At 42.8% G+C, this 26,518-nt stretch overlaps 1 protein-coding gene across 1 annotated transcript; it reads left to right on the top strand.

Moving 5' to 3' along the window:
- Nucleotides 1–6,759: 6,759 nt before the first annotated feature.
- LOC128643524 (leucine-rich repeat-containing protein 14) lies at nucleotides 6,760–25,818 on the top strand (the record flags this gene model as incomplete). The annotated part of the gene is given in 3 exon segments (XM_053696367.1): nucleotides 6,760–6,801; nucleotides 16,846–17,220; nucleotides 25,177–25,818. Coding segments are annotated over 2 exon segments (965 nt in total), but the record flags the coding sequence as incomplete, so codon positions are not given.
- Between the last annotated feature and the right edge of the window lie 700 nt (nucleotides 25,819–26,518).

Raw genomic sequence — 26,518 nt, 5'->3', positions numbered from 1 at the left:
GGGGTAGAGAACTGGGAGACGGATTTCTTAAGTCGTCAGACTTTTTCATCCCGGGGAGTGGGAGCTCCATCCGGAGGTATTTGCCCAGCTGACTCAGCTATGGGGCACACCAGAATTGGATCTGGTGGCGTCCCGACAGAACGCCAAACTTCCTTGTTACGGGTCCAGGTCCCGGGATCCCCAGGCTGGTACTGATAGATGCTCTAGCAGTGCCCCTGGTCCTTCAATCTGGCTTATGTATTTCCACCGTTTCCTCTCCTCCCACGTCTGGTTGCCAGAATCAAGCAGGAGAGAGCTTCAGTGATTCTGATAGCGCCTGCGTAGCCACGCAGGACTTGGTATGCAGACCTGGTGGACATGTCATCTGTTCCACCGTGGACTCTGCCAATGAGGCAGGACCTTCTAATCCAAGGTCCATTCAAGCATCCTAATCTAATTTCTCTGCGTCTGACTGCTTGGAGATTGAACGCCTGATTCTATCAAAGCGTGGTTTCTCTGAGTCCGGTCATGATACCCTGATTCAGGCTAGAAAGCCTATCACCAGGGAAAAACTATCATAAGATTTGGCGCAGATATCTTTGTTGGTGTGAATCCAAGGGTTACTCATGGAGTAAGATTAGGATTCCTAGAATTTTGTCCTTTCTCCAAGAAGGATTGTTCATTAAAAGGACAAATATCTGCTTTGTCTATTCTTTTACACAAACGTCTGGCAGATGTCCCAGACGTTCAAGCGTTTAGTCAGGCCTTGGTCAGGATCAAGCCTGTATTTAAACCTGTTGCTCCACCATGGAGCCTAAATTTGGTTCTTAATGTTCTTCAAGGGGTTCCATTTGAACCTATGCATTCCATAGATATTAAGCTTCTATCTTGGAAAGTTTTGTTTTTAGTAGCTATCTCTTCGGCTCGAAGAGTTTCTGAGTTATCTGCTTTACAGTGTGACTCACCTTACCTAGTTTTCCATGCAGATAAGGTGGTTTTGCGTACCGAACCTGGGTTTCTTCCTAAGGTTGGTTTCTAATAGGAATATCAATCAGGAGATTGTTGTTCCTTCTCTGTGTCCTAATCCTTCATCAAAGAAGGAACGTCTGTTGCACAATCTTGATGTGGTTCGTGCTTTAAAGTTCTACTTACAAGCAACTAAAGATTTCCGTCAAACATCTTCATTGTTTGTTGTTTATTCTGGTAAACGGAGAGGTCAAAAGGCTACGGGCTACCTCTTTTTCCTTTTGGCTGAAAAGCATCATCCATTTGGCTTATGAGACTGCTGGCCAGCAGCCTCCTGAAAGAATTACTGCTCATTCTACTAGAGCAGTGGCTTCCACATGGGCTTTTAAAAATGAGGCTTCTGTTGAACAGATGTGTAAGGCGGCGACTTGGTCTTCGCTTCATACTTTTTCCAAATTTTCCAAATTCGATACTTTTGCTTCTTTGGAGGCTATTTTTGGGAGAAAGGTTCTACAAGCAGTGGTGCCTTCCGTTTAGGGTACCTGTCTTGTCCCTCCCTTCTTCCGTGTCTTAAAGCTTTGGTATTGGGTATCCCACAAGTATGGATGAATCCATGGGCTCGATACATCTTACAAGAGAAAACAGAATTTATACTTACCTGATAAATTTCTTTCTCTTGTGATGTATCGAGTCCACGGCCTGCCCTGTCTGTTTAAGACAGGTAGTATATTTTTAATTAAAAAACTTCAGTCACCACTGCACCCTATAGTTTCTCCTTTTTCTTCCTAGCCTTGACTGGGGAACGGAGCTAAGGGAGGAGCTATATCGACAGCTCTGCGGTGGGTGCTCTCTTTGCCACTTCCTGTAGGGAAGGAGAATATTCCACAAGTATGGATGAATCCGTGGACTCGATACATCACAAGAGAAAGAAATTTATCAGGTAAGCATAAATTCTGTTTTTTTAATAAGTAACTGATATTTTCAAAGGGTTAATAACCATTGGGCCACTGGATTCACTATGATTTTATACAGGGTAGATCCCCCTCCATGACATGCAATTGTTTTTTTGCCTGGCCAAATGGTGTTTTGGGCACAGAAATTGATGCCAACCTTGGCATAGGTGCTCTAATTCCAATTTTTTTAGTAAGTAACTGATATTTTCAAAGGCTTAATAACCATTAGGCCACTGATTTCACTATGAATATATACCGGGTAGATCCCCCTCCATGACATGCAATTGTATTTAGCGTGGCCTAATGGTGTTTTTGGGCACATAAATTGATGCCAATGCTGGCATTGGTGCTGTTATTACCATATTTGAATAAGTAACTGATATTTTCAAAGGGTTAATAACCATTGGGCCACTGATTTCATTATGCATATATACAGGCTAGATCCCCCTCCATGACATGCAATTGTTTTTTAGCCTGACTCAATGGTGTTTTGGGCACATTAATTGATGCCAATGCTGGCATTGGTGCTGTTATTACCATATTTGAATAAGTAACTGATATTTTCAAAGGGTTAATAACCATTGGGCCACTGATTTCACTAAGAATATATACAGGGTAGACCCCCCCATGACATGCAATTGTTTTTAGCCTGGCCCAATGGCGTTTAGGGCACAGAAATTGATGCCAACCCTGGCATAGGTGCTTTAATTCTATTTTTTTAATAAGTAACTGATATTTTCAAAGGGTTAATAACCATTAGGCCACTGATTTCATTACGAATATATACAGGGTAGATCCCCCTCCATGACATGCAATTGTTTTTAGCCTGGGCCAATGGTGTTTTGGGCACAGAAATTGATGCCAACCTTGGCATAGGTGCTCTAATGCTTATTTTTTAATAAGTAATTTTCAAAGGGTTAATAACCATTGGGCCACTGGATTCACTATGAATATATACAGGGTAGGTCCCTCTCCATGACGTGCAGTTGTTTTTAACCTGTCCCAATTGTGTTTTGGGCTCAGAAATTGATGCCAACAATGGCATTGGTGCTGTAATTACCATTTTTGAATAAGTAACTGATATTTACAAAGGGTTAATAACCATTGGGCCACTGATTTCACTATGAATATATACAGGGTAGATCTCCCTCCATGACATACAATTGTTTTTAGCCTGGCCCAATGGTGTTTTGGGCACAGAAATTTATGCTAACACTGGCAGGTTTTGCTGTAATTACTATTTTTTAATAAGTAACATATATTTTGTAAAGGGTTAATAACCATTGGGCCACTGATTTCACTATAAATATATACAGGGTAGATCCCCCTCCATGACATACAATTGTTTTTAGCCTGGCCCAATGGTGTTTTGGGCACATAAATTGATGCCAACCCTGGCATAGGTGCTCTAATTCTCATTTTTTAATAATTAACTGATATTTTTAAAGGGTTAATATCCATTGGGCCACTGATTTTTACTATGAATATATACAGGGTAGGTCCCCCTCCATGCCATGCAGTTGTTTTTAACCTGGCCCAATGGTGTTTTGGGCACAGAAATTTATTCTAACCCTGGCATAGGTGCTCTATTTCTCATTTTTTAATAAGTAACTGATATTTTTTAAAGAGTTAATAACCATTGGGCCACTGATTTCACTATGAATATACACAGGTTAGATCCCCCTCAATGAGATGATGTTTTTTTTTTTTTAGCCTGGCCCAATTGAGTTTTGGGCACAGAAATGTATGCCAACACTAGCATACATGCTGTAATTGCCACTGTTAAACAAGTAACTCATATTTTCAAAGGGTTAATGACCATCGGGCCACTGATTTCACTATGAACATATACAGGGTAAATCCCCCTACATGACATGCAATTGTTTTTAGCCTGGCCCAATGGTATTTTGGGCACAGAAATTGATGCCAACCCTGGCATAGGTGCTCTAATTCTCATTATTGAATAAGTAACTGATATTTTCAAAAGGGTTAATAACCATTGGGCCACTGATTTAACTATGAATATATACAGGGTAGATACCTCTCCATGACATGCAGTTGTTTTTAGCCTGGCCCAATGGTATTTTGGGCACAGAAATTGATGCCAACTCTGGCATTGGTGCTGTAATTACCATTTTTAAATAAGTAACATGACATGCAGTTGTTTTTTAGCCTGGCCCAATGGTGTTTTACTCTAGAACTCTGTGCTATATAGTAGCCTTTATAGACTTTCATAGCAAACTCAATGGTAGTCATTTGGGGAAGTGTTTATTATTTCTCATGGTGATTATCCATATCATAGGAGGACAACTGATGCCGTGTCTGTTTTGCTGTTGATTCCGTTGATCAACATTTTTATGTTAATAACCTTCATCCTAGAGGGACATAAAAGTATTCATCTGAAATAATAGACCCTCTTTTTTCCAGTAAGGGGTCCTTTTAAGAGATGTGGCTGCTCAGATAAGGGGACCGATTAACCAAACGGTCAATTGGCCCCAATGTAGCTGTTTCCGCACAAACCTTCAGGCTTGCCGGAAACAGCAGTTAAGAAGCAGCGGTCTTGAAGTATCGGATGACAAGGGCCTAAGCAGCGGCTTCCCCCGGTATTCCGAGTTAACTAGCCTTAAATGGACATATCAGCACCTTACTCTCTACCATTACATAAGTAACTCCCTAAAGTTATTTTACAAACCTGACTGTTGTAGATGGGATACCGCGTGGGAAGAGAATCTATTGCAGCGAATCGATCAGCATTTTGCAAAATGGGAGATACTCATGCATTCCCTATTTGAAAAAGCACCAGCATACTATTTGCTACGCCTTTACAATGTGGAGCACAGGGAGCCGTGTGAATTTTCACCAACCTGCCTTCCAGTGAAGCAAACCTGAATCTCTCTATACATATACCACGGATGGCTGACATATCCTTTGGAACGTTTCATGTACAGACTGAAGTGAGAAGAGCATATAAATGCTTTTTTTGTCTCTGATTTGTGCCAGAGAACTGCATGAGATCCCAGACAAAGGAGGCTAATCTATACTTACTTGGTAGTGTCATATATAGGATTAGTTACGGTTCGTATTTTACAAGAATGCAAACCAGCACTTGTTTGATTTATTTGTTTGTGGTTTAACTATATGTAAGATGTTCTTTCTACAGGTCGTAGTCGTACCACAGTATTTATAGCATGTTTTAAACTGTCTGCATTTGGTATTATCTAGTGTTAACTTATGATACAAATCCATAATGTTCTAGAGTGCAACTAGTTTTAGAGACAGTTAGTATCTATGTCCCAGTCGTCTAACAGATGAAACCAAGAACTACCACTAGCTGATTATTACTACACCAGAATATGCTGTTATCTATAATACATAAAGAAATAAGTCCATCGGTTTCCCAAGGTATCATATAATGTCCCCTTTGATCATTTTCTCTCCATCCCTTACTCTTTATTTTAAGACATTATCCTTTTATAAAAAGATTTTTGCTCACCAAGTGCTGATAATATATTAGAATATTAATAGTTTGTCCAGTTCTGGCCTTTATCCTACTACGTTTCACACTATTCTGTTTTTACAACTATATTTTTGCTAAATTTGCATTATGAAACTTGACAGGAGATCCTTATTAGGATTATACCTTAATAGAATCCCTATAATTGTTATATGTTTCTATCAAGAACCCAAGAGAGGTCTAGATCTGTTGTATATAGGGATAACAATGAGGACAACTATGTTTTTATTATTTTCTTTTTGTGAACATCACATGTAATTTGATTTAAGCATATGTATATTGCACCTGTATGTTCTTTTCTCCTTTCATGTATGTCCTCAATAAAAATGTAATACAAAAAAAAGAAGCAGCGGTCTTAAGACCACTGCTCCTTAACTGGTACGCCGCCTCCGAGTAGCGTTCAGCAATCAACCCGATCTCATACGATCGGGTTGATTGACAACCCCTGCTATCCGCCGATTGGCCGCGAATCTGGAGGGGGCGTCATTGCACAAGCAGTTCACTAGAACTGTTTGTGCAATGCTGAATGCCGACAGCGTATGCTGTCCAGATTCAGCGATTTCTGGCGGACATGATACACTACAGCGTAACATGTCTGCCAGACTTTGTTAAATCGGCCCCCATGGACTCTGTATGAGCTTTTTCACACAATAGTAGCAATTTTTAAGTAACTCTGCACCTAGGCCCTTCACATTGTGTGTGTGACATCTCTCTTGGCATCAATTTCTGTGCCCAAAACACCATTGGGCCAGGCTAAAAACAATTGCATGTCATGGAGGGGCATCTACCCTGTATATATTCATAGTGCAATCAGTGGCCCAACTTTGAAAATATCAGTTACTTATTCAATAATGACAATTAGAGCACATATGCCAGGGTTGGCATCAATTTCTGTGCCCAAAACACAACTGGGCCAGGCTAAAAACAATTGCATGTCATGGAGGGGGATCTACCCTGTATATATTCATAGTGAAATCAGTGGCCTAATGGTCATTAAGCCTTTGAAAATATCAGTTACTTATTCAAAAATGAGAATTAGAGCACCTATGCCAAGGTTGGCATCAATATTTCTGCCCAACGCGAATTATTAAGATATAGGAAGCATTTTTCTATACGCTATTAAACCTCCGGTAGCCGGTGGGTCACCGTTTGTACAGGGGACACATCACGGCACTTGGCTAATGAGCAGCAGCGAGTACTACTACAACATTCTAATAAACCGCAGTGGATTACACTTCTGAGCATGCGCATTAGACTTAGATGCGACTGGAGAGGAATGTGCCTGTACCAAGATGGCGTCGCGGGGAATCTGTGACCTCTCGCATACAGTAGCCAATCAGAGAGCGGCGCAAACCATTGGGTCTATATATCCGGGTCTGGGAACTGCAGGTAAGAGTGGCAACTTTACTATTAACAGGTAAAGTGCGCCTGAGGTAAGGGCCAGTCAGTGTGTGCGCGCCTGAGGTAAGGGCCAGTCAGTGTGTGCGCGCCTGAGGTAAGGGCCAGTCAGTGTGTGCGCGCCTGAGGTAAGGGCCAGTCAGTGTGTGTGCGCGCCTGAGGTAAGGGCCAGTCAGTGTGTGTGCGCGCCTGAGGTAAGGGCCAGTCAGTGTGTGTGCGCGCCTGAGGTAAGGGCCAGTCAGTGTGTGTGCGCCTGAGGTAAGGGCCAGTCAGTGTGTGTGCGCGCCTGAGGTAAGGGCCAGTCAGTGTGTGCGCGCCTGAGGTAAGGGCCAGTCAGTGTGTGCGCGCCTGAGGTAAGGGCCAGTCAGTGTGTGCGCGCCTGAGGTAAGGGCCAGTCAGTGTGTGTGCGCGCCTGAGGTAAGGGCCAGTCAGTGTGTGCGCGCCTGAGGTAAGGGCCAGTCAGTGTGTGTGCGCCTGAGGTAAGGGCCAGTCAGTGTGTGTGCGCGCCTGAGGTAAGGGCCAGTCAGTGTGTGTGCGCGCCTGAGGTAAGGGCCAGTCAGTGTGTGCGCGCCTGAGGTAAGGGCCAGTCAGTGTGTGTGCGCGCCTGAGGTAAGGGCCAGTCAGTGTGTGCGCGCCTGAGGTAAGGGCCAGTCAGTGTGTGTGCGCGCCTGAGGTAAGGAACAGTCAGTGTGTGTGTGCGCCTGAGGTAAGGGCCAGTCAGTGTGTGTGCGCGCCTGAGGTAAGGGCCAGTCAGTGTGTGTGCGCGCCTGAGGTAAGGAACAGTCAGTGTGTGTGTGCGCCTGAGGTAAGGAACAGTCAGTGTGTGTGTGCGCCTGAGGTAAGGAACAGTCAGTGTGTGTGTGCGCCTGAGGTAAGGAACAGTCAGTGTGTGTGTGCGCCTGAGGTAAGGAACAGTCAGTGTGTGTGCGCGCCTGAGGTAAGGGCCAGTCAGTGTGTGTGTGCGCCTGAGGTAAGGAACAGTCAGTGTGTGTGTGCGCCTGAGGTAAGGGCCAGTCAGTGTGTGTGTGCGCCTGAGGTAAGGAACAGTCAGTGTGTGTGTGCGCCTGAGGTAAGGGCCAGTCAGTGTGTGTGCGCGCCTGAGGTAAGGAACAGTCAGTGTGTGTGTGCGCCTGAGGTAAGGGCCAGTCAGTGTGTGTGCGCGCCTGAGGTAAGGGCCAGTCAGTGACCTAGATTTGGAGTTCGGCGGTAGCCGTGAAAACCAGCGTTAGAGGCTCCTAACGCTGGTTTTAGGCTACCGCCGGTATTTAGAGTCATGTAGGTAAGGGTCTAACGCTCACTTTTCAGCCGCGACTTTTCCATACCGCAGATCCCCCTACGCCATTTGCGTATCCTATCTTTTCAATGGGATCTTCCTAACTCCGGTATTTAGAGTCGTTTCCGAAGTGAGCGTTAGAGCTCTAACGACAAGATTCCAGCCGCAGAAAAAAAGCAGGAGTTAAGAGCTTTCTGGCTAACGCCGGTTTATAAAGCTCTTAACTACTGTACCCTAAAGTACACTAACACCCATAAACTACCTATGTACCCCTAAACCGAGGTCCCCCCACATCGCCGCCACTCGATTAAAATTTTTAACCCCTAATCTGCCGACCGCCACCTACGTTATACTTATGTACCCCTAATCTGCTGCCCCTAACACCGCCGACCCCTATATTATATTTATTAACCCCTAACTTGCCCCCCACAACGTCGCCGCAAGCTACTTAAAATAATTAACCCCTAATCTTCCGACCGCAAATCGCCGCCACCTACGTTATCCCTATGTACCCCTAATCTGCTGCCCCTAACATCGCCGACCCCTATGTTATATTTATTAACCCCTAATCTGCCCCCCACAACGTCGCCGACACCTACCTACACTTATTAACCCCTAATCTGCCGAGCGGACCTGAGCGCTACTATAATAAATGTATTAACCCCTAATCCGCCTCACTAACCCTATCATAAATAGTATTAACCCCTAATCTGCCCTCCCTAACATCGCCGACACCTACCTTCAATTATTAACCCCTAATCTGCCGACCGGAGCTCACCGCTATTCTAATAAATGGATTAACCCCTAAAGCTAAGTCTAACCCTAACACTAACACCCCCCTAACTTAAATATAATTTACATCTAACGAAATAAATTAACTCTTATTAAATAACTTATTCCTATTTAAAGCTAAATACTTACCTGTAAAATAAATCCTAATATAGCTACAATATAAATTACATTTATATTATAGCTATTTTAGGATTAATATTTATTTTACAGGCAACTTTGTAATTATTTTAACCAGGTACAATAGCTATTAAATAGTTAAGAACTATTTAATAGTTACCTAGTTAAAATAATTACAAATTGACCTGTAAAATAAATCCTAACCTAAGTTATAATTAAACCTAACACTACCCTATCAATAAAATAATTAAATAAACTACCTACAATTACCTACAATTAACCTAACACTACACTATCAATAAATTAAATAAACACAATTGCTACAAATAAATACAATTAAATAAACTATCTAAAGTACAAAAAATAAAAAAGAACTAAGTTACAGAAAATAAAAAAATATTTACAAACATAAGAAAAATATTACAACAATTTTAAACTAATTACACCTACTCTAAGCCCCCTAATAAAATAACAAAGCCCCCCAAAATAAAAAATTCCCTACCCTATTCTAAAATACAAAAATTACAAGCTCTTTTACCTTACCAGCCCTGAACAGGGCCCTTTGCGGGGCATGCCCCAAGAAGTTCAGCTCTTTTGCCTGTAAAAAAAAACATACAATACCCCCCCCCCAACATTACAACCCACCACCCACATACCCCTAATCTAACCCAAACCCCCCTTAAATAAACCTAACACTAAGCCCCTGAAGATCTTCCTACCTTGTCTTCACCTCACCAGGTATCACCGATCCGTCCTGGCTCCAAGATCTTCATCCAACCCAAGCGGGGGTTGGCGATCCATAATCCGGTGCTCCAAAGTCTTCCTCCTATCCGGCAAGAAGAGGACATCCGGACCGGCAAACATCTTCTCCAAGCGGCATCTTCTATGTTCTTCCATCCGATGACGACCGGCTCCATCTTGAAGACCTCCAGCGCGGATCCATCCTCTTCTTCCGACGACTAGACGACGAATGACGGTTCCTTTAAGGGACGTCATCCAAGATGGCGTCCCTCGAATTCCGATTGGCTGATAGGATTCTATCAGCCAATCGGAATTAAGGTAGGAATTTTCTGATTGGCTGATGGAATCAGCCAATCAGAATCAAGTTCAATCCGATTGGCTGATCCAATCAGCCAATCAGATTGAGCTCGCATTCTATTGGCTGTTCCGATCAGCCAATAGAATGCGAGCTCAATCTGATTGGCTGATGGGATCGGCCAATCGGATTGAACTTGATTCTGATTGGCTGATTCCATCAGCCAATCAGAAAATTCCTACCTTAATTCCGATTGGCTGATAGAATCCTATCAGCCAATCGGAATTCGAGGGACGCCATCTTGGATGACGTCCCTTAAAGGAACCTTCATTCTTCAGTTGGACGTCGAAAGAAGAGGATGGATCCGCGCCGGAGGTCTTCAAGATCAGCCGCTTCGCTCCGGATGGAAGAAGATAGAAGATGCCGCTTGGAGAAGATGTTTGCCGGTCCGGATGTCCTCTTCTTGCCGGATAGGAGGAAGACTTTGGACCCTCTTCTGGACTTCTTCAGTGGATGTCTAGCCCCCGCTTGGGTTGGATGAAGATATCGGAGCCAGGACCGATCGGTGATACCTGGATGGTGAAGACAAGGTAGGAAGATCTTCAGGGGATTAGTGTTAGGTTTATTTAAGGGGGGTTTGGGTTAGATTAGGGGTATGTGGGTGGTGGGTTGTAATGTTGGGGGGGGGGTATTGTATGTTTTTTTTTTACAGGCAAAAGAGCTGAACTTCTTGGGGCATGCCCCGCAAAGGGCCCTGTTCAGGGCTGGTAAGGTAAAAGAGCTTGTAATTTTTGTATTTTAGAATAGGGTAGGGAATTTTTTATTTTGGGGGGCTTTGTTATTTTATTAGGGGGCTTAGAGTAGGTGTAATTAGTTTAAAATTGTTGTAATATTTTTCTTATGTTTGTAAATATTTTTTTATTTTCTGTAACTTAGTTCTTTTTTATTTTTTGTACTTTAGATAGTTTATTTAATTGTATTTATTTGTAGCAATTGTGTTTATTTAATTTATTGATAGTGTAGTGTTAGGTTAATTGTAGGTAATTGTAGGTAGTTTATTTAATTATTTTATTGATAGGGTAGTGTTAGGTTTAATTATAACTTAGGTTAGGATTTATTTTACAGGTCAATTTGTAATTATTTTAACTAGGTAACTATTAAATAGTTCTTAACTATTTAATAGCTATTGTACCTGGTTAAAATAATTACAAAGTTGCCTGTAAAATAAATATTAATCCTAAAATAGCTATAATATAAATGTAATTTATATTGTAGCTATATTAGGATTTATTTTACAGGTAAGTATTTAGCTTTAAATAGGAATAAGTTATTTAATAAGAGTTAATTTATTTCGTTAGATGTAAATTATATTTAAGTTAGGGGGGTGTTAGTGTTAGGGTTAGACTTAGCTTTAGGGGTTAATCCATTTATTAGAATAGCGGTGAGCTCCGGTCGGCAGATTAGGGGTTAATAATTGAAGGTAGGTGTCGGCGATGTTAGGGAGGGCAGATTAGGGGTTAATACTATTTATGATAGGGTTAGTGAGGCGGATTAGGGGTTAATACATTTATTATAGTAGCGCTCAGGTCCGCTCGGCAGATTAGGGGTTAATAAGTGTAGGTAGGTGTCGGCGACGTTGTGGGGGGCAGATTAGGGGTTAATAAATATAACATAGGGGTCGGCGATGTTAGGGCAGCAGATTAGGGGTACATAGGGATAACGTAGGTGGCGGCGGTTTACGGAGCGGCAGATTAGGGGTTAAAAGTGTAATGCAGGGGTCAGCGATAGCGGGGGCGGCAGATTAGGGGTTAATAAGTGTAAGGTTAGGGGTGTTTAGACTCGGGGTTCATGTTAGAGTGTTAGGTGCAGACGTAGGAAGTGTTTCCCCATAGGAAACAATGGGGCTGCGTTAGGAGCTGAACGCGGCTTTTTTGCAGGTGTTAGGTTTTTTTTCAGCTCAAACAGCCCCATTGTTTCCTATGGGAGAATCGTGCACGAGCACGTTTTTGAGGCTGGCCGCGTCCGTAAGCAACTCTGGTATCGAGAGTTGCATTTGCGGTAAAAATGCTCTACGCTCCTTTTTTGGAGCCTAACGCAGCATTTTTTTGGACTCTCGATACCAGAGTTAAATTTATGGTGCGGCCAGAAAAAAACCCGCGGAGCGTTAACAGCCCTTTTACCGCCGAACTCCAAATCTAGGCCAGTGTGTGTGCGCGCCTGAGGTAAGGGCCAGTCAGTGTGTGTGCGCGCCTGAGGTAAGGGCCAGTCAGTGTGTGTGCGCGCCTGAGGTAAGGGCCAGTCAGTGTGTGTGCGCGCCTGAGGTAAGGGCCAGTCAGGTGTGTGCGCGCGTGCGCGCGCAAGTGTCTGAGGTGAGTGCAGGCTAGTGAGTGCGGACTATTAGTTGTGTGTGCCTAAGGTGAGTGCAGGCTAGTGAGTGCGGACTATTAGTTGTGTGTGCCTAAGGTGAGTGCAGGCTAGTGAGTGCGGACTATTAGTTGTGTGTGCCTAAGGTGAGTGCAGGCTAGTGAGTGCGGACTATTAGTTGTGTGTGCCTAAGGTGAGTGCGGACTATTAGTTGTGTGTGCCTAAGGTGAGTGCAGGCTAGTGAGTGCGGACTATTAGTTGTGTGTGCCTAAGGTGAGTGCAGACTATTAGTTGTGTGTGCCTAAGGTGAGTGCAGGCTAGTGAGTGCGGACTATTAGTTGTGTGTGCCTAAGGTGAGTGCAGGCTAGTGAGTGCGGACTATTAGTTGTGTGTGCCTAAGGTGAGTGCAGGCTAGTGAGTGCGGACTATTAGTTGTGTGTGCCTAAGGTGAGTGCAGGCTAGTGAGTGCGGACTATTAGTTGTGTGTGCCTAAGGTGAGTGCAGGCTAGTGAGTGCGGACTATTAGTTGTGTGTGCCTAAGGTGAGTGCAGGCTAGTGAGTGCGGACTATTAGTTGTGTGTGCCTAAGGTGAGTGCAGGCTAGTGAGTGCGGACTATTAGTTGTGTGTGCCTAAGGTGAGTGCAGGCTAGTGAGTGCGGACTATTAGTTGTGTGTGCCTAAGGTGAGTGCGGACTATTAGTTGTGTGTGCCTAAGGTGAGTGCAGGCTAGTGAGTGCGGACTATTAGTTGTGTGTGCCTAAGGTGAGTGCAGGCTAGTGAGTGCGGACTATTAGTTGTGTGTGACTAAGGTGAGTGCAGGCTAGTGAGTGCGGACTATTAGTTGTGTGTGCCTAAGGTGAGTGCAGGCTAGTGAGTGCGGACTATTAGTTGTGTGTGCCTAAGGTGAGTGCAGGCTAGTGAGTGCGGACTATTAGTTGTGTGTGCCTAAGGTGAGTGCGGACTATTAGTTGTGTGTGCCTAAGGTGAGTGCAGGCTAGTGAGTGCAGACTATTAGTTGTGTGTGCCTAAGGTGAGTGCAGGCTAGTGAGTGCGGACTATTAGTTGTGTGTGCCTAAGGTGAGTGCAGGCTAGTGAGTGCGGACTATTAGTTGTGTGTGCCTAAGGTGAGTGCAGGCTAGTGAGTGCGGACTATTAGTTGTGTGTGCCTAAGGTGAGTGCGGACTATTAGTTGTGTGTGCCTAAGATGAGTGCGGACTATTAGTTGTGTGTGCCTAAGGTGAGTGCGGACTATTAGTTGTGTGTGCCTAAGGTAAGTGCAGGCTAGTTAGTGCAGACTATTAGTTGTGTGTGCCTAAGGTAAGTGCAGGCTAGTTAGTGCGGACTATTAGTTGTGTGTGCCTAAGGTAAGTGCAGGCTAGTTAGTGCAGACTATTAGTTGTGTGTGCTTAAGGTAAGTGCAGGCTAGTTAGTGCAGACTATTAGTTGTGTGTGCCTAAGGTAAGTGCAGGCTAGTTAGTGCAGACTATTAGTTGTGTGTGCCTAAGGTAAGTGCAGGCTAGTTAGTGCAGACTATTAGTTGTGTGTGCCTAAGGTAAGTGCAGGCTAGTTAGTGCAGACTATTAGTTGTGTGTGCCTAAGGTAAGTGCAGGCTAGTTAGTGCAGACTATTAGTTGTGTGTGCCTAAGGTAAGTGCAGACTATTAGTTGTGTGTGCCTAAGGTAAGTGCAGGCTAGTTAGTGCAGACTATTAGTTGTGTGTGCCTAAGGTAAGTGCAGACTATTAGTTGTGTGTGCCTAAGGTAAGTGCAGGCTAGTTAGTGCAGACTATTAGTTGTGTGTGCCTAAGGTAAGTGCAGGCTAGTTAGTGCAGACTATTAGTTGTGTGTGCCTAAGGTAAGTGCAGGCTAGTTAGTGCAGACTATTAGTTGTGTGTGCCTAAGGTAAGTGCAGGCTAGTTAGTGCAGACTATTAGTTGTGTGTGCCTAAGGTAAGTGCAGGCTAGTTAGTGCAGACTATTAGTTGTGTGTGCCTAAGGTAAGTGCAGGCTAGTTAGTGCAGACTATTAGTTGTGTGTGCCTAAGGTAAGTGCAGGCTAGTTAGTGCAGACTATTAGTTGTGTGTGCCTAAGGTAAGTGCAGGCTAGTTAGTGCAGACTATTAGTTGTGTGTGCCTAAGGTAAGTGCAGGCTAGTTAGTGCAGACTATTAGTTGTGTGTGCCTAAGGTAAGTGCAGGCTAGTTAGTGCAGACTATTAGTTGTGTGTGCCTAAGGTAAGTGCAGGCTAGTTAGTGCAGACTATTAGTTGTGTGTGCCTAAGGTAAGTGCAGGCTAGTTAGTGCAGACTATTAGTTGTGTGTGCCTAAGGTAAGTGCAGGCTAGTTAGTGCAGACTATTAGTTGTGTGTGCCTAAGGTAAGTGCAGGCTAGTTAGTGCAGACTATTAGTTGTGTGTGCCTAAGGTAAGTGCAGGCTAGTTAGTGCAGACTATTAGTTGTGTGTGCCTAAGGTGAGTGCAGGCTAGTGAGTGCGGACTATTAGTTGTGTGTGCCTAAGGTGAGTGCAGGCTAGTGAGTGCGGACTATTAGTTGTGTGTGCCTAAGGTGAGTGCAGGCTAGTGAGTGCGGACTATTAGTTGTGTGTGCCTAAGGTGAGTGCGGACTATTAGTTGTGTGTGCCTAAGATGAGTGCGGACTATTAGTTGTGTGTGCCTAAGGTGAGTGCGGACTATTAGTTGTGTGTGCCTAAGGTAAGTGCAGGCTAGTTAGTGCAGACTATTAGTTGTGTGTGCCTAAGGTAAGTGCAGGCTAGTTAGTGCAGACTATTAGTTGTGTGTGCCTAAGGTAAGTGCAGACTATTAGTTGTGTGTGCCTAAGGTAAGTGCAGGCTAGTTAGTGCGGACTATTAGTTGTGTGTGCCTAAGGTAAGTGCAGGCTAGTTAGTGCAGACTATTAGTTGTGTGTGCCTAAGGTAAGTGCAGGCTAGTTAGTGCAGACTATTAGTTGTGTGTGCCTAAGGTAAGTGCAGGCTAGTTAGTGCAGACTATTAGTTGTGTGTGCCTAAGGTAAGTGCAGGCTAGTTAGTGCAGACTATTAGTTGTGTGTGCCTAAGGTAAGTGCAGGCTAGTTAGTGCAGACTATTAGTTGTGTGTGCCTAAGGTAAGTGCAGGCTAGTTAGTGCAGACTATTAGTTGTGTGTGCCTAAGGTAAGTGCAGGCTAGTTAGTGCAGACTATTAGTTGTGTGTGCCTAAGGTAAGTGCAGGCTAGTTAGTGCAGACTATTAGTTGTGTGTGCCTAAGGTAAGTGCAGGCTAGTTAGTGCAGACTATTAGTTGTGTGTGCCTAAGGTAAGTGCAGGCTAGTTAGTGCAGACTATTAGTTGTGTGTGCCTAAGGTAAGTGCAGGCTAGTTAGTGCAGACTATTAGTGGTGTGTGCCTAAGGTAAGTGCAGGCTAGTTAGTGCTGACTATTAGTGGTGTGTGCCTAAGGTAAGTGCAGGCTAGTTAGTGCAGACTATTAGTTGTGTGTGCCTAAGGTAAGTGCAGGCTAGTGAGTAGGTAAATGAGGTGAGTGCTTACTAGTGAGTGTGCGTCTGAGGTAAGGGGCAGGTTGGTGAGTCAGTGTGCGACTGGGATGAGAGGTGGGCTAGTGTGTGTGCCCTAGTGAGTGTCTGAGCTAGTGAGTGAATACCAGAGTGCAGACTGTACAAAATCCAATCTCCAACAACAACCTCTATATTACCAAATGCACCAAACGTCTGGGGAGGTTAAGATAAAACCACAGACAACTAAGTCAAGTTAAAGACTAAACAGAACATTCTGATATAAAAAACATAATTTAAATCTTCTTATCTGTTATCAACTAAATAAATCCAATAATGTGTTTTATAAATGTACAAATACAGTATGTTAAAGGGACACTGAACCCACATTTTTTCTTTTGTGATTCAGATAGAACAGCAACTTTCTAATTTACTCTTATTATCAATTTTACTTCATTCTCTTGCTATCTTTATTTGAAAAAGAAGGCATCTGAGCTTTTTTTTTTTTGGTTCAGATCTCTGGACAGCACTTTCTTTTTTTATTGGTGGATGAATTTATCCACCAATCAGCAAGGACAACCCAGGTTGTTCACCAAAAATGGGCCGGCATCTAAACTTACATTCTTGCATTTCAAATAAAGATACCAAGAGAATGAAGATGATTTGGCAATAGGAGTAAATTAGAACGTTGCTTACAATTTCATGCTCTATCTGAATCACAAAATAAATAATTTGGGTTCAGTGTGCCTTTAACTGTACAGAGCCTTGTTGTGAGGGTGCATTGGACAAGCCAGAATAGTGCAAAGTAGATGCTCAGGTAAAATCATGTGACACTCTGTACAATGACATATGATTAGGGGTGAAGGCTCCCTCTATTGGACATTATGTATCAACACAACTAATGCTTGTAGGATGTTTTTTATATTTTATCATTGTTATTATTCATTCTGACCCATAGTGTTAATGCCCCAGGTGCTGCCAGCTGGATTCTATGATTGGCATTTCCTGCAATGTTATCACTGGTGTTTCTGTGTGCCCGGAAGGTAGTGTCAGATCATGCATCAACTCGTCGGTCCTTGGAGTTTGTCCCCAAAGAGCTTTATCCTGTGCTGTTTAAAGCTGCATTTATTGACGAGAAGACCTTGGTGCTCCAGGACTTGGTTCAGAACTGGCCATTTTCTGTGCTTTGTTTCCAGAAACTGCTGTTTACTGATAGACCCAGAAATTCAGCCCTGCTCAAGGAGAAGCCCAGCAAGTTGTGTGTGCAGACAGTGATACTGGGGGTCATGGCCTACCTCAATGAGGCTTTGGCTAAGGAAGGAAAATCTAATAGGTAAGGCCAGTGCTTTATTGATGAGTACATTAAAGGGACACTAAATCCAATTTTTTTTCTTTCATGATTCAGATAGAGCAAGCTATTTTAAGCAACTTTCTAATTTACTCCTATTATCACATTTCCTTCGTTCTCTTGCTATCTTTATTTAAAAAGCAGGGATGTGATGCATAGGAACTGGCCCATTTTTGGTTGAGAACCTGGGTTATGCTTGCTTATTGGTGGGTAAATGTAAGCCCCCAATAAGCAAGCGCTATCCATGGTGCTAAACCTAAAATGGGCTGGCTGCTAAGATTTACATTCCTGCTTTTAAAATAAAGATAGCAAGAGAACGAAGAAAAATTGATAATAGGAGTAAATTAGAAAGTTGCTTAAAATTTCATGTTCTATCTGAATCATGAAAGAAAAAAATTGGGTTCAGTTTCCCTTTTTAATTTTACCTTTTTAATTCTTTTAATGGGATATTGCAGTGGAAAAATGACATCCTATAATTTGTTAGATCTTTCTCCACATCAGGATTTTATCTACGTGTTTTAGTCCAATTGCAGGTGTTAAACAGTTATAGTTCCAGTATGAGTAAAACAGGGATAGGATCCATCTGTGGTGCTGCACATTAACACCTTAAAGGGACAGTCTACTACAGAATATTTATTGCTTAAAAAGATAGATAATCCCTTTATTACCCATTCCCCAGTTTTGCACAACCAACACTGCTATATTAATACACTTTTTACCTCTGAGTACCTTGTAATCAAGCCTCTGTAGACTGCCCCTTATCTCAGTTATATTAATACACTTTTTACCTCTGAGTACCTTGTATCTAAGCCTCTGTAGACTGCCCCTTATTTAAATTCTTTTGACAGACTTGCATTGTAGCCTATCCGTGCTGACTCATAAGTAACTTCACGGGGTGAGTACACTGTTATCTATATGGCACACATGAACTCCCTCTAGCTGTGAAAAAACTGTCACATGAATTCAGATAAGAGGCGGTCTTCAAGGACTTAGAAAGCAAATTGGATGGTAAAAGGGAATTTGAAAGTTGTTTAAAATTACATGCCCTATCTGAATTATGAAAGTTTAATTTTGCCTAGACTGTCCCTTTAACGACCACCGACATACCCTGTACATCGGCAGGCTTTCAGATGCAACAATACCTGTGCCGGGTATAGTGCAGGTGTTATCAAGGTCAGCAAGACCGCACTATATCTGCATGCCTCCGGAAGTGATGCATGCAGTTCTAGCACAGCTTTGCCGCTGCAGGCGAAGCAGCGATAGTTAAACCCTTAAAGGGACACTAGACCCAAAATGTTTATATCATGATTCAGGTACATAATACAATTTCTTCTGTTAAGTGTGATCAGTCCACGGGTCATCATTACTTCTGGGATATTACTCCTCCCCAACAGGAAGTGCAAGAGGATTCACCCAGCAGAGCTGCATATAGCTCCTCCCCTCTACGTCACTCCCAGTCATTCTCTTGCACCCAACGACTAGATAGGATGTGTGAGAGGACTATGGTGATTATACTTAGTTTTATATCTTCAATCAAAAGTTTGTTATTTTAAAATAGCACCGGAGTGTGTTATTACCTCTCTGGCAGAGTTTGAAGAAGAATCTACCAGAGTTTTGCTATGATTTTAGCCGGAGTAGTTAAGATCATATTGCTGTTCTCGGCCATCTGAGGAGTGAGGTAAACTTCAGATCAGGGGACAGCGGGCAGATGAATCTGCATAGAGGTATGTAGCAGTTTTTATTTTCTGACAATGGAATTGATGAGAAAATCCTGCCATACCGATATATTGTCATGTATGTATAATTTACACTTCAGTATTCTGGGGAATGGTACTTCACTAGAATTACACTGTAAGAAATACATAAAGCTGTTTAATAACTAGAGATTATGTTTAACGTTTTTGCTGGAATGTAAAATCGTTTTTATTTGCTGAGGTACTGTGTGAATAAATGTTTGGGCACTATTTTTCCACTTGGCAGTTGCTTAATCTGTTTTTCTGACAGTTTCTGTTCTCCCTCACTGCTGTGTGTGAGGGGGAGGGGCCGTTTTTTGGCGCTTTTTCTATGCATCAAATATTTCAGTCAGCAACTCATTGTATTCCCTGCATGATCCGGTTCATCTCTACAGAGCTCAGGGGTCTTCAAAACTTATTTTGAGGGAGGTAATTTCTCTCAGCAGAGCTGTGAGAATTATAGTTTGACTGAGATAAAAAACGTTTATTCTGTAATTTGTTTCCTGCTTTCAGAATTTGTTATCTTTGCTAATGGGATTAAACCTTTGCTAAAGTTGTGTTGTTTACAAGGATTGAGGCTATAACTGTTTCAATTTATTAATTTTCAACTGTCATAGATCTTCTGTGCTTCTTAAAGGCACAGTACATTTTAATATTATTCTAATTGAATTGTATTTCCAAGTTGCAAGTTTATTTGCTAGTGTCTTAAACATGTCTGATTCAGAGGATGATACCTGTGTCATTTGTTGCAATGCCAAAGTGGAGCCCAATAGAAATTTATGTACTAACTGTATTGATGCTACTTTAAATAAAAGTCAATCTGTACAAATTGAACAAATTTCACCAAACAACGAGGGGAGAGTTATGCCGACTAACTCGCCTCACGTGTCAGTACCTACATCTCCCGCTCAGAGGGAGGTGCGTGATATTGTAGCGCCGAGTACATCTGGGCGGCCATTACAAATCACATTACAGGATATGGCTACTGTTATGACTGAGGTTTTGGCTAAATTACCAGAACTAAGAGGTAAGCGTGATCACTCTGGGGTGAGAACAGAGTGCGCTGATAATATTAGGGCCATGTCAGACACTGCGTCACAGGTGGCAGAACATGAGGACGGAGAACTTCATTCTGTGGGTGACGGTTCTGATCCAAACAGACTGGATTCAGATATTTCAAATTTTAAATTTAAACTGGAAAACCTCCGTGTATTACTAGGGGAGGTGTTAGCGGCTCTGAATGATTGTAACACAGTTGCAATACCAGAGAAAATGTGTAGGTTGGATAAATATTTTGCGGTACCGACGAGTACTGAGGTTTTTCCTATACCTAAGAGACTTACTGAAATTGTTACTAAGGAGTGGGATAGACCCGGTGTGCCGTTCTCACCCCCTCCGATATTTAGAAAAATGTTTCCAATAGACGCCACCACAAGGGACTTATGGCAAACGGTCCCTAAGGTGGAGGGAGCAGTTTCTACCTTAGCTAAGCGTACCACTATCCCGGTGGAGGATAGCTGTGCTTTTTCAGATCCAATGGATAAAAAGTTAGAGGGTTACCTTAAGAAAATGTTTGTTCAACAAGGTTTTATATTGCAACCCCTTGCATGCATTGCGCCGATCACGGCTGCAGCGGCATTCTGGATTGAGTCTCTGGAAGAGAACATTGGTTCAGCTACTCTGGACGACATTACGGACAGGCTTAGAGTCCTTAAACTAGCTAATTCATTCATTTCGGAGGCCGTAGTACATCTTACTAAACTTACGGCGAAGAATTCAGGATTCGCCATTCAGGCACGCAGGGCGCTGTGGCTAAAATCCTGGTCAGCTGATGTTACTTCTAAGTCTAAATTGCTTAATATACCTTTCAAAGGGCAGACCTTATTCGGGCCCGGGTTGAAAGAGATTATCGCTGACATTACAGGAGGTAAAGGCCATGCCCTGCCTCAGGACAAAGCCAAAGCCAAGACTAGACAGTCTAATTTTCGTTCCTTTCGTAATTTCAAAGCAGGAGCAGCATCAACTTCCTCTGCACCAAAACAGGAAGGAGCTGTTGCTCGCTACAGACAAGGCTGGAAACCTAACCAGTCCTGGAACAAGGGCAAGCAGACTAGGAAACCTGCTGCTGCCCCTAAAACAGCATGAATTGAGGGCCCCCGATCCGGGATCGGATCTAGTGGGGGGCAGACTTTCTCTCTTCGCCCAGGCTTGGGCAAGAGATGTTCAGGATCCCTGGGCGCTAGAGATAATATCTCAGGGATACCTTCTGGACTTCAAATACTCTCCTCCAAGAGAGAGATTTCATCTGTCAAGATTGTCAACAATCCAGACAAAGAAAGAGGCGTTTCTACGCTGCGTACAAGAACTCTTGTTAATGGGAGTAATCCATCCAGTTCCACGATCGGAACAGGGACAGGGGTTTTACTCAAATCTGTTTGTGGTTCCCAAAAAAGAGGGAACTTTCAGACCAATCCTGGACTTAAAGATCCTAAACAAATTCCTAAGAGTTCCATCGTTCAAGATGGAGACTATTCGGACAATTTTACCTATGATCCAAGAGGGTCAATACATGACCACTGTAGATTTAAAAGATGCTTACCTTCACATACCGATTCACAAAGATCATTATCGGTACCTAAGGTTTGCCTTCCTAGACAGGCATTACCAGTTTGTGGCTCTTCCATTCGGATTGGCTACAGCTCCAAGAATCTTCACAAAGGTTCTGGGTGCTCTTCTGGCGGTACTAAGACCGCGGGGAATCTCGGTAGCTCCATACCTAGACGACATTCTGATACAAGCTTCAAGCTTTCAAACTGCCAAGTCTCATACAGAGTTAGTGCTGGCATTTCTAAGGTCACATGGATGGAAGGTGAACGAAAAGAAAAGTTCACTTGTTCCACTCACAAGAGTTCCCTTCCTGGGGACTCTTATAGATTCTGTAGAAATGAAGATTTACCTGACAGAGGACAGGCTAACAAGACTTCAAAGTGCTTGCCGCACCCTTCATTCCATTCAACACCCGTCAGTGGCTCAATGCATGGAGGTAATCGGCTTAATGGTAGCGGCAATGGACATAGTACCCTTTGCACGCTTACACCTCAGACCACTGCAACTGTGCATGCTAAGTCAGTGGAATGGGGATTACTCAGACTTATCCCCTTCTCTGAATCTGGATCAAGAGACCAGAAATTCTCTTCTATGGTGGCTTTCTCGGCCACATCTGTCCAGGGGGATGCCATTCAGCAGACCAGACTGGACAATTGTAACAACAGACGCCAGCCTTCTAGGTTGGGGTGCCGTCTGGAATTCTCTGAAGGCTCAGGGACAATGGAGTCAGGAGGAGAGTCTCCTGCCAATAAACATTCTGGAATTGAGAGCAGTTCTCAATGCCCTCCTGGCTTGGCCCCAGTTGACAACTCGGGGGTTCATCAGGTTTCAGTCGGACAACATCACGACTGTAGCTTACATCAACCATCAGGGAGGGACAAGAAGCTCCCTAGCTATGATGGAAGTATCAAAGATAATTTGCTGGGCAGAGTCTCACTCTTACCACCTGTCAGCAATCCACATCCCGGGAGTGGAGAACTGGGAGGCGGATTTCTTAAGTCGTCAGACTTTTCATCCGGGGGAGTGGGAACTTCATCCGGAGGTCTTTGCCCAAATACTTCGACGTTGGGGCAAACCAGAGATAGATCTCATGGCGTCTCGACAGAACGCCAAGCTTCCTCGTTACGGGTCCAGATCCAGGGATCCAGGAGCAGTCCTGATAGATGCTCTGACAGCACCTTGGGACTTCAGGATGGCTTACGTGTTTCCACCCTTCCCGTTGCTTCCTCGATTGATTGCCAGAATCAAACAAGAGAGAGCATCAGTGATTCTAATAGCACCTGCGTGGCCACGCAGGACTTGGTATGCAGACCTGGTGGACATGTCATCCTGTCCACCTTGGTCTCTACCTCTGAAACAGGACCTTCTGATACAGGGTCCCTTCAAACATCAAAATCTAACTTCTCTGAAGCTGACTGCTTGGAAATTGAACGCTTGATTTTATCAAGACGTGGATTTTCTGAGTCAGTTATTGATACCTTAATACAGGCTAGGAAACCTGTTGCCAGAAAGATTTACCATAAGATATGGCGTAAATACCTATATTGGTGTGAATCCAAAGGTTACTCTTGGAGTAAGGTTAGGATTCCTAGGATATTGTCTTTTCTACAAGAAGGTTTAGAAAAGGGTTTATCTGCTAGTTCATTAAAGGGACAGATCTCAGCTCTGTCCATTCTGTTACACAAACGTCTGTCAGAAGTTCCTGACGTCCAGGCTTTTTGTCAGGCTTTGGCCAGAATTAAGCCTGTGTTTAAAACTGTTGCTCCACCATGGAGTTTAAACCTTGTTCTTAATGTTTTACAGGGCGTTCCGTTTGAACCCCTTCATTCCATTGATATAAAGTTGTTATCTTGGAAAGTTCTATTTTTAATGGCTATTTCCTCGGCTCGAAGAGTCTCTGAATTATCAGCCTTACATTGTGATTCTCCTTATTTGATTTTTCATTCGGATAAGGTAGTCCTGCGTACTAAACCTGGGTTCTTACCTAAGGTAGTTACTAACAGGAATATCAATCAAGAGATTGTTGTTCCTTCTTTATGCCCAAATCCTTCTTCAAAGAAGGAACGTCTACTGCACAACCTGGATGTAGTCCGTGCTCTAAAATTTTACTTACAGGCAACTAAGGAATTTCGACAAACGTCTTCTCTGTTTGTCATTTACTCTGGGCAGAGGAGAGGTCAAAAAGCTTCCGCTACCTCTTTCTTTTTGGCTTCGTAGCATAATTCGTTTAGCTTATGAGACTGCTGGACAGCAGCCTCCTGAAAGAATTACAGCTCATTCTACTAGAGCTGTGGCTTCCACTTGGGCCTTCAAGAATGAGGCCTCTGTTGAACAGATTTGCAAGGCTGCAACTTGGTCTTCGCTTCATACTTTTTCCAAATTTTACAAATTTGACACTTTTGCTTCATCGGAGGCTATTTTTGGGAGAAAGGTTCTTCAGGCAGTGGTTCCTTCTGTATAAAGAGCCTGCCTATCCCTCCCGTCATCCGTGTACTTTTGCTTTGGTATTGGTATCCCAGAAGTAATGATGACCCGTGGACTGATCACACTTAACAGAAGAAAACATGATTTATGCTTACCTGATAAATTCCTTTCTTCTGTAGTGTGATCAGTCCACGGCCCGCCCTGTTTTTAAGGCAGGTAAATATTTTTTAATTTATACTCCAGTCACCACTTCACCCTTGGCTTTTCCTTTCTCGTTGGTCCTTGGTCGAATGACTGGGAGTGACGTAGAGGGGAGGAGCTATATGCAGCTCTGCTGGGTGAATCCTCTTGCACTTCCTGTTGGGGAGGAGTAATATCCCAGAAGTAATGATGACCCGTGGACTGATCACACTACAGAAGAAAGGAATTTATCAGGTAAGCATAAATCATGTTTTTAAACAACATTCCAATTTGCTTCTATTATCTCATTTTCTTCATTCTTTAGATATTCTTTGTTGCAGAAATAGCAATGCACAGGGATGAGCCAATCACATGATGCATCTGTGCAGCCACCAATCAGCAGCTACTGAGCCTATCTAAATATTCTTTTCAGCCAGGGATGTCACAAGAATGAAGTTAATTAGATAATAGAAGTCAATCAGAAAGATGTTTAAAATTGCATGCTGTATCTGAATCATGACAGAAAATTATTGGGTTTCCTGTCCCTTTAACGACCACGAACGCACAGGGTACATTGGTCGTTAAGTGGTTAAAGATGTTAAAAGCAGAACAACATTGCAATTTATGACCACTGTTTGCAATTTTGTTTGTCATTAATCATGTTAATTTTTCTATTTTTTTTTGGTGATAACCGTGTTTAAGCTATCTCTGGCAAACTTCTATGTTTGTTATTTTATTTAATGGTCATTTTTAAATTAAACTGTTCTTCGACCACCTTCTCTGTCAACTATTTGAAGAAAAAAATCATTGTTGTTGCCAATAAGGTTTTCCTTGCATTTAGTAATGGAACTTATGAATAAGTCACATTTATCTTGTTTTTTTTTTCTCCATCAGTGTGCAGTTTAACTGAAAAAGGCTTGCTGGGTTTCATTTTCTTCTGGTGTGCTTTACTGCAGTGGTTGTTTAGAATTTTAATAAATGATATAACTTTCTCTAGGAAACGGCAACTGCGCCTGCTGGATATGACTGGCATACAGGATGACGGGTTGGAACAGGACGCTGACACAATGAGTCTGTGGTCTCGTACAGTGACATTGGCCAAAGCTTGCATTGACATATCTAGGCGGCACTGTGAGGAAGTTGTACAGATTTCAAAACGTAGAAGAGGATACAGTGCCACAACTCTGGCTTTGCCAGTTCCTTGCAGTTCTATATTTGTAGAGGTGCGAGTTGATCTGTTTGTAAATAGCACATCCTATGGAGTGTTGCGAGAAGCATTGAATGTGAGTACAAGTAGCCCACTGCGCCTTCTGTGCAGGGATTTCCGGGCTGAGGAACTCTCTCTTCGAAGCACTACAGGTCTTCTTGAATTACTGAACACGACTGGCGTGAGGCAGATTGACCTGAGATTCAACAACCTTGGACTTTCTGGTCTTAATATTCTCCTTCCACTCATGACCAAGTTTTCCAACCTGCAGAGCCTTAAGTTGCCTTATAGTAATGTCGATGTTAGGCGTTTGTCACCTGCAATGGAAGAAGAGCTTCAGAATTTTGCTTCTCAACTTGGGCAACTTTCTGCTCTGAAGGAGCTGAATCTGGGCTCTTCACGGCTCTCAGGCAGGTTACGCCAACTGCTTGGGTAAGAATTTCAAGTCTGCATTCTTAAGGTTTCATAAATGTACGGCTTACTTGTGATCTTTTTATTTATTCTAAATATTTGTTGTCTAGAGCTGTTAATTAGTGCACATTTTATTTAAAGGGATACTAAACCCAATTTTTTTCTTTCGTGATTCAGATAGAGCATGAGATTTTAAGCACCTTTCTAATTTACTCCTATTATCAATTTTTCTTTGTTCTCATGCTATCTTGACTTGAAAAAGCAGTACTGTAAGCTTTAGAGCCAGACCATTTTTTGTTCAGCACATGGTTAGCACTTGCTGATTTGTGGCTAAATGTAGCAAACCAATCAGCAGCTCTACCAAGGTGCTGAACTAAAAAATGGGCCGGCTCCTAACCTTTTATTACTGCTTTTTCAAATCAAGATAACATGAGAACTAAGAAAAATTGATAATAGGAGTAAATTAGAAAGTTGCTTAAAATTGCATACTCTATCTGAATCATGAAAGAAAAAACGTGGGGTTAGTATCCCTTTAAAACGTCTCATCAGTACTACAAGGTTTGTCCAATTTTTAGAAATGCAAATTTTAGCTTTAGATCTGCTTATCTAGTTATGCAGAGTTAAGTATGTGAATATACCCACCAAAAAACTACATTTATACTTAAAGTGAAGGTTAACTTTAATGAATGAAAGTCCGTTTATTAAAAATACTATTAAAAAC

Source organism: Bombina bombina, unplaced genomic scaffold (assembly GCF_027579735.1).
Source record: "Bombina bombina isolate aBomBom1 unplaced genomic scaffold, aBomBom1.pri scaffold_2566, whole genome shotgun sequence".
NCBI classification, from domain to species: domain Eukaryota; kingdom Metazoa; phylum Chordata; class Amphibia; order Anura; family Bombinatoridae; genus Bombina; species Bombina bombina.
The sequence above is the reverse complement of the archived record's forward strand: the minus strand, read 5'-3'. Positions and strand labels throughout refer to the sequence as shown.